The 14,826-nt window shown below is 41.6% G+C and overlaps 1 protein-coding gene across 2 annotated transcripts in view; it reads right to left on the reverse strand.

Annotated features, from left to right (window-relative positions):
• Positions 1–2,996: 2,996 nt before the first annotated feature.
• RWDD2B (RWD domain containing 2B) overlaps positions 2,997–14,826 on the reverse strand; it is a 36,263-nt gene continuing 24,433 nt past the window's right edge. For both annotated transcript variants that reach the window (XM_030204286.1, XM_030204287.1), the window contains exons 3-5: positions 13,756–13,823; positions 6,861–7,226; positions 2,997–3,425 (exon numbers count right to left, since the gene is read on the reverse strand). In XM_030204286.1, coding sequence (XP_030060146.1) covers positions 3,179–3,425; positions 6,861–7,226; positions 13,756–13,823 — 681 coding nt within the window. In that variant the 3' untranslated portion in view covers positions 2,997–3,178. The remainder of the gene's footprint in view (positions 3,426–6,860; positions 7,227–13,755; positions 13,824–14,826) is intronic.

Below are 14,826 nucleotides of genomic sequence, written 5' to 3' on the forward strand. Positions count from 1 at the left end.
TTCACTGTTTTGGGGAGTGCGTTCCATAGTTGTGCGCTTATGTAGAAGTTAGATACGTAACGTAAGAGTACTAGTGTAGGTAGAGACAATGCCTTCCCAAGGGGTAACAGTCCTTCATCCAGCACAGCCCGTGAACATGGGAACCGGAATCCCAAGCCTTCAGGTGCGCCGGATCAATAAACATACATGTTGTAACCAAGCTGAGCACATTTTTATTTTTTCTGTTTCCTGGTGTGCCAGGTATGCGGGGGAAAAGAAACCTTCTAGACCATTCTAGCCACCATCTATCTTATACAGCCAAGTTTTATTAGGGCCATCCCTAACTCAGAATTTCGGGCATTCCTAGTCTGCATTTCCAATTTTAACTAAACCAGTAACCAAATGATATACTCATAACACAGAAACCACTCTGTTTACAAAACTGTGTCTATCTACATATGGGAACCTTTCAAATAAAAAAGCTGCCAATAAGTAAAATTAAAAAAAAAAAACTTTTGTCCTCAACCTTTTAAAGCACTTCCTATCCAACTGGAACAGCTTTTGACTTTTTACAAATGGACCACATATAGGCAGTCCATTATTTCTAATAATCTTTTACTATTGCTTTCACTAGTGTTTGCTATTGTTTTGGGTGTACTTGTGACTCCTCGTACTGCTAGCAAGCTACACCTACTGGCTTCAACTCTCTATGACCATCTCCTGTTCTCAATCTAACCTCCTTGGCAAGGAAGTGCAAACCAAGGAGGTTGGATAAAACAGGAGACACCTGAACCTATCTAGCCCATTGTTTGACCTGAAGCCAGTAGGCGGAACTTGCTGCAGTTTTAGTACACCCCAAACAATAGCAAGCACTATGGAAATATTTTTAATTTATTTGAAAGCTTCCCATATGTAGATATAAATATCATGAAATAACAATTGAATATCACTAAAACAGCTTCAAAAATTATTGTAGCTGATAGAAACAGCAATTATAAACTCTGTATTTTGTGTTCATTTTTCTATATAATACAGATGGCCAAATTTCAGTGAGGATAGCCTGTTTCCTGAAGGATTCATCTTAACTGTTGTTGTAATCTGCTTTGGGAAGCCTAGTGTTATAAAGATGATGGAATATATTGACAGTAAATGAAATTAGAATTAAACTCTATTTTCATCGGAGCACACGAAATCACATCTGTTTTGTAGAAATTTACCTTTTAGATACACAAAAGGATTATTAAATTTTGAACATGTTTCAGGAGCAAGTGGTTTTTTAAGTCAAAATAATAAAAATATTGTGTTTCATGCAGATCTCTTTTATTTAAACATTACTAAATAGGCTATAAGCCTCTAATGCATTCCATTGTTTTTTTCTTATATTTTGATGACTTATACTGTGCCAAAATTTAAAACTCTTATCTCTATCTGGTCGATAAGAAAAGGAACTCATTGTGAACACTATCCACTCTAAAAGGTTGTTTTGTGGCTGTACATGAGGAATTGTGATATTGAATAAATAAGTGTATGTTTGTGTCCCTAGTCATGCATCCAAAGTTTATATAATCCTTTCAAGAAAGCCAGTTAATTGTTTAACTTATTAGTGGAACATAACCACAGAGGGATGGTATGGTTGCATTTTCAATATGGTAATACTAGGGCCCAGGTTATTTTGAGTTAGTCTTCACTGGACCAAACTTGCTTCCTTGTGCCATCACCATCCAGCTGGATAGGCAGTGTCTTAAAAGGTAGAGGATAAAGGATTTTTTTTTTTCATTTATACTCACATCCCAAGAAATGGGTTCAATATGGCTTACATTTGAAAGTACAGTGAGACAGAATAATAGAAGTTATATCATGGGAGCAAATAGATGATCGTGAAGAAACAGTGTGTTTTAAGTCTGTAAAATGTATCGGATATTTTCCTGCATTGATTATGTTCTGAAGTGTATTTCTTTTATTTGGCCAGCAGGTGGTGTTTCTTTGCTGTAAATTTGTTACAGAGAACTGAGTGTGTTTTCTTTAGTTTGACACAAACAGGAAACAAGAAGCAGTATATATTTGAAATCTTGTTGATTGGTCTCTGATTGGCCCAGGAGCTTATCTCATTTAGATTTTACTGGTTTTGAGTTGTCTTAGCCCGGGAGAAGAGAGAGACAGATCTCTTTGCTGAGGCTCTGTGAACGTACTGTTTAGACAGTATATAGATGTTTCGTTAGTGTTATAATTGATCCATATTTCAGTTACCTGTTATTGTTTGCTGATTGCACATTTTTTGTTCATTGTTCCAGTGTGACAATAAACCTGTTTAGTTTGTTGACTCTGCTGTCTGGACTGAAAGAATCCTGGTGGTTTGTGTGTTTGGGTCTGTGAGTGCTTTCTGGGAACTGTGGGACCACTGGGAATGTGGCTCCAGTAACCTAGAAATCACTGGGGATAATTTGAGAGCGGAAGAGTCGCCAAGAGGCAGTTGTGACCCAGTCGGTGGGAGGAGGGTGCTAGTATAGAGCACAAGTGGCAGGTGCGGGCAGACCTGAGTTGTTCTGGGGATAGACCCTCTAAGTGTCCGTGGGGTAACCCCGGGCGGGTGGCAAGGTTTTTTCTAACAAATATGTCTGAAACATTTAACAAAGTTGAGATTAGCATATATACACAACTGAGCATTTAAAAGTTTGTCCTTTAATGATGCCACGTTTAGAAATCATAGCCATAAGTATAGGCAATTATTCAAAGATTATCACATACACACACCAGAACAGGCATCCATCACATTGCAAAAGTAAACAGCAACTGCTACAGAGTACATCCAAAATTTAATTTTTATTTTATTTCCATCCAGACAGCAGATGTACAGATCAGCAGGACCCAAAGCACTCCAAAACAAGTAAAATCAGAAATAGCACAGTTTATACCTAACTGTTCAGCCACCCTTAGGATTCACTGCTTATTTCTGGGATAAGCAGCATAAAATGTTTTGTACTTTTTTGGGATCTTGCCAGGTATTTGTGACCTGCATTGGCCACTGTTGGAAACAGGATGCTGGGCTTGGTGGGCCTTTGGTCTGTCCCAGTATGGCACTACTTATGTATGCCTGGTTCATGAAATAAAGCAGTTTGTTTATTGGACTAGAAGTAGAAATTTATGCACTCTTATTGATCTTTCATTTAGAAGGTCACTGTATGCCAAACCTATTGCAGTCCTACTGCCCTGCAATACCAAAATACATCTGAAAGACTTCAGCACATCCTTTTTCATTAAGAAAATGATAGAGCTGCCCCAGGTCCATATGGTTTCCTCTTGTGCCATGCACATCAAATAGTTTTTCTTCAAAGGGTGGAAACTTTTTCTGCTTTTGTATTCCAGTGGTTATGTCAGAAGATGTGCCAATCAGGGGAATGTCTTCTCTATGGCGAATTAAAATCCTCTGCCACGTTAGCCGTCTGATTCTGAAAATAATATGAGAGAAATTAGTCCTTAACATTTAGCACTAACATTGACCTTATAGTACTAAACATTGGACTGTGTGCAGCATAATAGAAATGCTACTGATATCCAAAAACACTAACTACCAATGCAAAACATTCTTAGGAGCACCACTCATATCTGGTTTGGATAATGAATGAGGAAATTCTTAGCAAAAGGCTCTCCTAATTGCCATAAACAGCAAGTTAAGTCTTTAGGAACAGAAGCTATGAAAAAATATACTATTGAAAGAAGGGGCATCTCAAGGCAATCTGCTGCCCGAGGCAGGGATGAGATGTCGCCCCTGCCCAGTCTGGCATCTCCCTCCCTTTCCTCCTCAACCCTCTTCCCTACATTTAACTTATTTTATTTTCAAAAATGCAGCAGCAATTCCCATAGCCTGCCCTGCTGCAATGCCACTGGCACCAGCCTCTTCACTCTACTGCGTCCCGCCTCTGAGGAAACAAGAAGTTATGTCAAGAGGTGGGCCGCAGTTGGGAGAAGAGCCCAGTGCTAGCGGCTGGGCAGCATATGAGAATTGCTGCCTCCTTTTGGAAATGAAAAAAATAAAGGTAAAACGTGGGGAAGAGGGTTGAGAAGGGAAGGGAAGAGTGCCACCTGAGGCTCCCGCCTCAGTTGGCCTAATGGTAGGGCCGCCACTGATTGAAAGAACTACGTTTTGCTAAAAGTAAGAAGGAACTTCTACTTTAAATATTTTAACATGGAAACAAGGAACTTTAGAAAGTTGTAATGCTGTAGGCTCATGATAATAAGGGGCCCTTTTACTAAAGGGTTGCCACGCAGCAACGGGCTTGGCACATGGCAATTCGGAACTAACGCTGGCCTAATTGTAAAATATTTCTACAGGGGGTTACCCAGCGGTAATCAGGCAGCAGTTACTGCTGGGTTAGCATGGGAGCCCCTACCACTACCTCAACGGGTAAGGATAAGTGCTCCTCCCCGAAATGGCCATACAGCACGTGCAAACTTACAACATGGTCTGACCCAGTATGGCAATACTTATATACCTGCTGGTTGATGGATACAACTATCCCACAGCTTCTGGAGTAGTGGGAAGCTATGTAATGGAATAATGTGTTTAATTGTGCTGTGATCCCCTTTGAAACTAAGTGCTTTGGGAATAGATGGATTATAGATGTAAATAAAAACAGACGGGTAGTATGTATTAGTTCAGTGTAAAATAAAAGTTTATTGAAGCAGAAGGTAAAAACTAGGCCAAAATATTATGGGTGAGAGATTACAAATCTCAACGGACCTTTGTTTTGTGGACTATATCAGTGGTTCTCAACCCAGTCCTTTAGGTACACCTACCCAGTCAGGTGTTCAGGATATCCAGAATGAATACATACGAGACAGAGGGGCTCATTTTTGAGAGAGAAAAAAATCCAAAAAATGGCATAAACCGCCAGATGTACATTTTCCTCATGAAAACGTCCAAATCGCTATGTTTTAAACCCATTGTTTAGATGTTTTTCTATGCTGTTCATCAGCAGTGCATCCAAATCACAAGGAGGCATGTTAAGGATGAGATTTGGGCGTTCCTAATACTTGGGACATTTTTCTGCCATAAATGGAACAAAAATGCCCAAGGCTAAAAGCTGGACATTTTGGTCTAGACCTGTTTTAATACGACTAAGTCACAAAAAAGTGCCCTAAATGACTAGATGACCACTGGAGGAATCAAGGAACTACACTCCCCTTCTCCCCGACTCATTCCCCCCCCCCCCAAAAAAAAAAAAAAAGATGTGAATTAATCAGTAAATACCAGCCTCTATGACAGCTTCAGATAATATGGCCAGTCCTATTACAGCAGCAAGCAGGTCCTTAGAAGTAGCCTAGTGGTCGGTACAGTGTACTGTGGAGAAGGGGACCCAGGCCCATATTCCACTCTGTTACACATGTGGTGGAAAGTATGAGCCCACCAAGCCTACTGTACCCACATACAGGTGACACCTGCAGGCATAAGGGCTATGGTAGTGGTGTACAGTTGGGTACTGTAAGTTATTTTTATGGGTTTTGGAGGGCTCACAATACAACATATGGGTGAGATATGTACCTAGGACCTTTTATGTGAAATCCACTGCAGAGCCCTCTAGGGTGCCCCACTCCTCTGCTGGGATGTCTGTGTGGCCTATCTACTAAGTATGCTGGTTCCTCCTACATCCCAATGGCTTGATTTTGTGTGGTGTTCATTTGGATAGGTTTTTTGTGTTCGAAAATGGTCCAAAAAAGATAAGACACATTAAGCACAAAACATCTAGGAAGTACCATTTTTGAAGAAAAAGAAAAAAAAAAAAAAAAAAAAAAGACTTTTTTAGATTGGAAACGGTCATGTTCACAAATCAATTTTTGGAAATTTTTCACAAAACAAAGTTGGGTTTAGATGTCCTATCAAAAAAGGCCCCTCAGAATTGCATACAATGGAGGTAGTGCATACAAATGTATTTTATACATATTCATTCTAGCTATTCTGAACACCTGACTGGCTAGTGTTAATAATAATAAACATGCTGCATAAATATAATGAGAAACAGTTGAACAGTATAAAGTTCCTATGGTCAGTGAAGTGCAAGTATTAAGGCAAAAGACCTATGAGTCACAAACCTGTGAAAACAATGAGGGAGTCATAGAATCAACCTTGAGCAGCCTGGTGTGAAGCAGAGACAGGAGGCTGTGTAAGGGGGGGCAGAAGGAATGTTGCTTGCAGACATTTGTAGATAAGGAATGTGAGAACAAGCTTCAAAGAAAAGGGTTGCTGACCTGCACATATTGGGTGCAGTATGAATGTAAGTGTATTTAAACAGAGGAGAAGATATGTATCTTAAGCAAAGCAAGGCAAGCATATATCTCTGTATTACTGCTGAGCAAATATATATCTCTGTATTATTGCTAAAAATATATTCTGTAAGCAGACTTTGCTTCCAGTGTGACGTTCTCACGCTGCCTCTGTCCAACGGAGGACAGTTGAAAAAAATTAAAATATTTTGATTATTCTTCTTTATAACAGGTGTCAGTTTCTTTGTTTACACACATATAAGGTGTAAATAAACACTAGGTATGCCCAAGGACTGGGCTGAGACTCCCTGTTCTAGATATTACTCTAGTCCAGAGTGAAGGTATAAAATTGACTGAACAGTGTATTCAGTACCATGCTTTCTACATCTGGGATGTGGCTTGTGACCGAGAGGTACATTTTGACTGAGCCAGAACATTTTGCCTTTCATCTACATATGAACTTTTCCTTTTTAGCATTATTTTGGTCAAAACCTTATCCATTCATACTGTTACTTTCCTGTGCAAATATTCATCAGTTTTCTGTAATGAAAATATACCAATCGGCATGAAAATATTACTGAGCCACAAGTATTAATAAATAACATTTTTTTTTAAAACCCCACCTTGTCCAATACTCTTCACAAGTACTCTGCAGGCCTTCTACACAGATGACACCAGGTTTACCTGGCATGCTAAAACCAGACAGACTGAGCTCTTTGGCCCAATCTAAAATGTTCTTCCTTTTCTGTTTGTTATAGATGTGATGACTATATATCCACAATCGAGTGAAAATGGCATCTTTGGCTGCATCTGTACTTGTTTCTGTTGGAGAGGAAGGTGTGTGCTCCTTGCTAAAATACACAGCAGAATGATCTTTAATCCATTCTGTTGCACTCAGTATACAGACATCTCCACTGCAAGTATTCTTCAAATATGTGCACAGATCAGCATTCAGTTCTGCTTGCTGTGTCCGGATCAGTGATGGTGATCTAGTGAAGATTAACACACAGTTAATATCCGACAACATTTATGTTCAGTCCTTAAGATAAGGGTGTCAACTTACGACATTTATATGATGGAAATAAAAACATAAAATATCCAAGGTAATGGTTCAAATACATAATGCATCTTTCAGCCCTGGTCAACTAATCCATAATCTTCAGAATATTCAAGTTATCATTTTTCTTTGAAAAAACACTACAGCTAAGCAGTGACAACCAACATGGTAACCATAATATTTAAAAGTAACATCGATAAACAATAGAACATCCTATATAATAATTCTCACCTCCAACGTTCTATGCTTGGGATCGTGGCTCCCTGGCTGCAAGTGGTCTGCGAGGCAGACACGCACGGACGTCACTGACGTCAACACAGCTGATTCCAAGGCAAGGGGAGGAGTAGGGAAACAGCTGTCACCCCCCCGCGCTACGGCCCCCTCGAAACCAACCCCCTCCCGCGAACCTGTCGATCCCCCCCCCCCCCGGAATGCTGACAACCGCACCCCCCCCCCCTGCCGCTGTTGAGCACTACCTTCGGGTGGGTTCCTCAATCATCTCAGAAAGTTTAACTCCGTGCGTCTGACATCAGACGCACGCAGAGGAACTTCCAGACAAGATGATTGAAGAACCTACGGGAAGGGAAGAACAACACTTCAGCTGTAAGCACAGGTAGCACAACGGCGGCGGCAGTTTTCGCTGGCACGGGGGGGGGGGGGGGGGACAACAGGTTTGCGGAAGGGGGGGGTTCGAGGAGGCCGTAGCACGGGGGGGGGGGGGGGGGAATTGCCTGCCTAAGGCCCGTTTCCTTGCCTACATATATTGAGCTTCTGTGGGTCAAACAAAAACTAAGAGGACAATTCTATAAGCTGGCACCTAGAGGTATGCACCATTTAAATTAATCAAAGTCACCATAAATTGACAGGTGCCCATGTGCTCTAATCTATAAAAGGTAGTGCCTAAATGCCATAACATCTCACTGCATGGGGGCATACGTGTAGGTGGACCAGTTACAGAATACTATAAATTACACACGTCATGGTGCACTCAGGTACACCAACCTAAGCATGCCATTCACATGGTGTAAGAGGGCACAGCAATGCCAACTTGTGCTACTATTCTATAAATGGAATTTTGGCGCCAAGATGCCATTATAGAATTGGTGCCGGACGTGAGGGGAAGAGAGCAGGGCAGGCAATACGGTGGCGCTGGACAAAAGCTTCAGCTGGCAGAGGTTGTGGACCCCCACTAGCTAAGGTATGTGCGGCGGTGATGGTGGTGCTACAGCTGGCAGGGGTTGGGGACCCCGCCAGCCAAGATATGTGCAGCGGTGGCAGTGGGTGGGGAGCGCCAGGGCAGCGGCAACGGGGAGGCGGACCAAAATGTGCCCCCCACACACACACTAGGCTCTGGCCCCCTCCCATCTCGAGGTCTGGCTACGCCCCTGATCCTCCCCACCCCTCTTTTACTTTATAGTGTGGTGTCCTGGTGGTCTAGTAACCTCTTCGGGGCAGGAAACAGCCCCCTCTTTCCTGCCTGGCACATCTGCACACTGTCTTGCTCCCGGTGCCACTTCAGAATGGCTGCTGAGAGTTCAAGCGGCGGCCTCGCGTGACTTCCACAGAAGTCTGCTTGAACTCTCAGCAGCCATTCTGAATCAGCGCCAGAAGCAACAGAGGTCTACAGTCCTGCCAGGCAGGAAAGAGGCCACTAGACCACCAGGGCACTACAATAAGGTACAGGAGGGGAAGGGTAGTGAATGGAGTCATGTGAGTGGAGGGAGGCCATATACATGGGGGGGAGAGAGAGGGAATCTGGCTTTCTTTGGGGGTTTTGGGGGGGGGGGGGTCAAAGTGACAGGGGGGTGAGGCATATGTCCTCTTTTTACTTAAGGCAAATATGGTAACCCTACTAATGTAGTGCACAAAAACATATAAACACAGAGGAAACCAGTTGTTTGAGTCTTCAGCCAGATTTGAATCAAGCCAAAATCCCAGTGGAAGACAGAAGTGGAATACTCTTATTAACACTGGGCTAGAAGGTGGTAGAATTTTGTCTTTGCCTCCTACCCAAAATAAGGATGATTTTCCAAATTAAGTCAGACTCCAGATATTTTATAGATTTAAGCAAATTCATATTAATATAAAATATTAGTTTCTGCTAAATAATTTTGAGAAGACATGGGTGCGATTTTAAAATGTAATTATTACAGTTTGTGATATTTTTAATTCACTTTGAGCTAATACAGTTAAGTGTTTGTTCAATCACTCTTTACCAGCAAAGTAAGCCTATGAGAGAAAGCCTCTCCTGGGCCTCTTGAGAGAGACAGTTCTCCTCCCAAGAGCTAGATTTCTATATAGAATTTATGCATGTGATACATTTTTCCTGTTTAGTTTACAACTTACAGAATATTTTTCTTAAAAGGTAATAAACAGGAAACTTTGTGGGTTATGTGAATTTGCAAACCAGGCTTCTAGAAAGTACAGGTTCCTTCTTTCACTTGACCTATGTCTAGAGGCCTTCTGGAAAAATCAGGCTCTGGCAACAGAATGGAGAGCTGTTAGGGAAAGATATGGAAGAACCACACCTCCCAAGCTTTTATCTAATATACTCCAATTTTAACTCTAAAAAATTCACATCCTCCCTCATCTAAACCTGGAAAGCAGTAGTAGTAGTTAGTGCATGGCCTCTGAGTCAAGGCTCCCTCAAAGGCTTTGTCTCCCTGCATGGGTTTCTGATCTAATCTGTGCAGAAGTAAGGATGGCAAGGGAGGGAGGACAAGAAGCCCCCACCTTCTAAATAGATTTCCAGAGCATCAGGGAGCCACCGCCTTCTATATGGATTTTCAGAGCATCAGAAAGCCTATGCGGGTGTGTGTGGAGCTTGTGAATTTGTGTACGTTTACTGGTCCCAACCTTCTGCATGTCATGACTAGAATAATAAAACAGATGCACAGAGAGCTGAACCTGTAAGACAGTATGCACTCACAGATCCTAGTTCTGTGGTTTTCGGTCTAACAGGAAGTCTAAGTTAGAGGAGGTAGGGCCAGGTTCAGAAACTGGATGATGATGGCCACTGTTAGCTGAGGTTGGAGTGGATCCAGAGGTTGGGGGTAGGAAAGATTATTTCTTTTTGATCCCGCTGAACTCATGATCCGTGGTTTGGGAACCCCAGGAAAAGATTTGTGTAATAACAGGTGTTTTGATGTATTGTAAATACAGGCTAACCTTTCTTGCCAGCACTCGCCTACCCCTACAGCTTAACATATTGGCAGTTGATAGGGGGTAAAAAAAGTTACTCCAGTCACACTGTGTCTGGTTATGCTGGTAGTCACCCCATTAAATTATATAAACTAAACATGATTTCAATGGGTATGAAATGAGGCTCTGTGAGGCCTAAAGTGTGGGCAAGCATTTTTGATTTCTTGCCCTTAGTTAATACTGACATCATAGCCCACCTATGCTAAGAACAGTATTCCTACTCACTTCCAGATAATTGTAAACATGGGCGAGATGGAGCAATTAAAACAAAATATATACACAGTGCAATCCGCTTAGGTGCAAGGGTCTGGGACCAAAGAAATGCATGCCTCTTTATTCTCACAAACCACCCCTACCCCAAAACCCAGTCCCTCTGCACACACACACAAATATATTATATATATATATATATATATATATATATATATATACACAGTGCAATCCGCTTAAGTGCAAGGGTCTGGGACCAAAGAAATACATGCAGTTAACCGGAGTGTGCACTTAACCGTTGTGACCCAAAGAGGCTTGACATCTGATAAACATATGTACAGTATACAGTCTCAGTTAACTGACATTAGGCTTACTTGAAGTAATCAGTTATAGTCCTCTGTACACTCTTGGGTCTGTGAGTTCCATAGACTACGTCTGCCAGACGGTAAAAACTGTCATAGCACTGACATCCAGTGGCCTCCAGATAAGCCCGCACGGTGTTGAGACTCTCCAGCGCTCTTGCAAAAAAGTGACAGGAGGAGGTTGCAGAATTTCGTCAGCATGTGCCTCGCTGCTCATTTCTTCATCTGTTCCATCATCAGCCGTTGTTGCCTGCATGTAGGCGCATATCTCAACATCAGTGCTGTCTTCTGCTGTTTGTGGATTGTAATCAACAGCTACGTAGCGATGGAACTCCTCTTCAGTAACACCGGCTGGGATGTCAATAACCTGTTCATCTGACGCGTTTGCAATAGCATCTGTTTCGTCCCTCTCCACATCCTTAAAGCTTGCCCGCTTCTAGCAGTTCACGATGGTTGCCTGTGTAACATGATTCCAGGCTTCTTTCTGCATATGTAGAGAGGTGTGGTAGCTGTGTTAGTCCACTTTTAAAGGTAATCAATAGAAATAAAACAAAATAAAACATGAAAAAGAAAATAAGATTATACCTTTTTTATTGGACATAACTTAGTACATTTCTTGATTAGCTTTCGAAGGTTGCCCTTCTTCTTCAGTTCGGAAATAAATCCAACAGTGATAGATTACGAGCCAGTTCAACAGCACGTTTATCCTTGCCAGTCTGGTCATCCATAACGCTCATCAGACGACGTAGCACAAGAGCTCGATAATGTTGTTTGAAATTGGCTATTATGCCCTGATCCATAGGTTGGATCAGAGAGGTAGTGTTTGGAGGCAGGAAGACCACCTTGACGTTAGACAGCTTGTCATCATCTCAGTGTGCAGCACAATTATCACAAAGCAGCAAAATCTGACGTTTTTGTGCCCGCATTCTAGTATCTAACTTCTTTAGCCACTGCTTCCAAATTTCCCCAGTCATCCATGAATTTGCGTTAGCCTCATATCACACAGGAAGTCGCTTAACTTTCTTAAAACAACGGGGCTGTTTGCTCTTTCCAATGACGAGGGGTTCCAACTTCTCACTCCCATCCATATTGCAGCAAAGGAGGCTCGTCAGTCGGTCCTTCGATGTTTTACCTCCAGTAGTTTCGGCATGTTTGAATGCAAGTGTTCCATCAGGAATCGCTCGCCAGTAGAGACCGTTTTCATCAGCACTGAAAACGTCACGAGGTGCAAACTCATTAAGATGGTAGGAAGAACTGAAACAACCCAATTTTCAGCACCAAAGTCATCGGCGTCTTGTTTTTCACCATGCTGTTTCTTGAATTTCAGGTTCCTCTCCTTCCATCTTTCCAACCATCTAACAGTGGCTTTGAATTCAGTTAGTCCAAGACTTTCAGCTAGCTGATTAGCTTTCTCCATAAGCAGTGGACCACTGACAGGAAACTGTCTGCTCCTGACTTAAGAAAACCACCGAAGAAGAGCATCTTCTACCTCCTCAGCTTTTCTCGCCCATTTTCGTTTCCGGTGTGGATTTGTATTTTGCCAGTCTTCCAGGAGCTGGTCTTTCTGCTTCAAGATACGTGAAATTTGGCTGGGATTGACACCATGTTCTTTAGCAATAGATGCTTGACTTTGTTTGTTGCGCAATGATGACGACTCCATAACAACATTCTTTCGCTTCTTCTGCCTGTGGCAGTTAACCAACGAGATTTCAAATTTACCGCCCCTTTGTCACACGCCAATCGGCTTCCATATTCCGCGTGTGGGCTTATGCGGAGTCTTTCATGCAGAGGAGCAGTCTTAAACCATGCATGGCCTGTGGTTAGGGTGGTAGACTTTGGTCCTGGGGAACTGAGGAACTGAGTTCGATTCCCACTTCAGGCACAGGCAGCTCCTTGTGACTCTGGGCAAGTCACTTAACCCTTCATTGCCCTATGTAAGCCGCATTGAGCCTGCCATGAGTGGGAAAGCGCAGGGTACAAATGTAACAAAAATAAATAAAAATAAATATAAGTGAATCTTGCACTTATCAGTGGTGCGCTAAACCGAAGTTTGTCCCCATAGAAACTGATGGCGCCAAAAACGGGACCCAAGTACGGCATGCAGTTAAACAGAGCATGCGCTTATCCGATGTGGTGTGTGTGTGTGTGTGTGTGTACATATACATACTGGTATGTACAATAGCATTTTATATACGGTTTCGTCTAAATCTGCTTAGAGTATATATGCTTAAAAATTATGTACATAAGACCATAAAAACTAACTTCTTCAATATGATTGGGGTGCTAAACCCAACAGCAATTACCCTTCTCTGAGCACAGTCAAGTAGTTTTCTCATTATTGGGGGTACTCAAGCACCCACAGTGCTGCATATGAATACATTTATCTACCCAGGTCATGTCTGGACTTGATGCCCATATGCATGGAAAATAAAGTGGGAAATTTGTGTCTACCAGACAGCAAATGTAAATGTGTGCATGTATTTTCTGTATGCTAATGTTCAAAAGGAAAGTAGGCATGCACTTTCTTGTACAAAAAAAAAATGGTGTGATTTATGTATATACTTGCTGCTCTCGTTAGGCAGCCATTAGAAAACTATCCTCTGTGTCTGTGGAAAATGCCTAGTACATCTGGCCCATGTTAAGGTCTACTGTCATCCAAACATGAACTATTCTGTAAGTATACAGTACCTGACAATAATCTCCGGTGGAGCAGCAGGGTAATTAAAAGGATAAGCACAGGACACAGAAAGCATTTCCTAAAAAAATAAAAATAGATCTGTAAGGTATATGCTGTAAAAAATTAAATATAAAAATCAGAAAGCATAAACTGCCAGACAGCTGCATAACTGATATTTTATTGCATTACACAGCGCACCTAGTGCCAGTAGAAGAACCGATTCCCTAAGAAACAGAAGAAAGCTCTCCCATCAACAAATTTATAATCTTCCAAGGTCTTTTATGCTTTATTCTTCATTTGTGTGTCTTGAGCCCATCTCAGACAAACAAGAATGAGAAAAAGAGCAGAGTTATAGTTTATCAATAGCAAACACCAGTGTTCCATAATGCTTTCTCCTACAGCCTGAGAGATATTAAAAAGTAAAAGGATACTCCATTAAATGTTAGTATAGTGAAGATATTTCTTATAGTCTCTCCTCCTTTCCCTCAGTTAAAGCTTCCCTTAGTAGAAGTGGACTCAATATTATTTTCTAAAGATGTGTTTCAGTTTTACCTACTTTGAGATAGGTATATTAAGGGCCTCTTTTATCAAGCTGCACTAGCGTAGCTTGATTTAAAAAAGGCCCTATTAAGGGGTTTACTTTGGAGTCACTACAGACACACACAGAGCTTTGAGTATTGCCAACAAGAGGACATGTGAAGTTCCAAAAGTCATAGAACATTACTCTTCTGTTGTGTTGTTAGTGCTGTTCACCTGTGGACAAAGTGTTAGACTCTGTGGGGTTAAATTACCTCTAATATAAACATGCTGAATGGTCACACCAGAGCCCAGGTATTGCTCTATCAGCATATTTATTTTAAATGGAATTGTATGATAAAATACAATAACTAATAAAAAATATATACAAGAAATGTTTAAAAAAATACATATTAAAACATTAAGAGACCCTTTTAGTAAAGTTTAGAGTGTGCTAACAAACAGCAAATGCTAAATGCTGCACATCCTATTATACCTATGAGCCATGCCACATTTAGTACACACTAATGTCGGTTTGCGCATGCTAAGCTTTAGCAAATGGGCTC

This window comes from Microcaecilia unicolor, chromosome 5 (assembly GCF_901765095.1).
Source record: "Microcaecilia unicolor chromosome 5, aMicUni1.1, whole genome shotgun sequence".
NCBI lineage: Eukaryota > Metazoa > Chordata > Amphibia > Gymnophiona > Siphonopidae > Microcaecilia > Microcaecilia unicolor.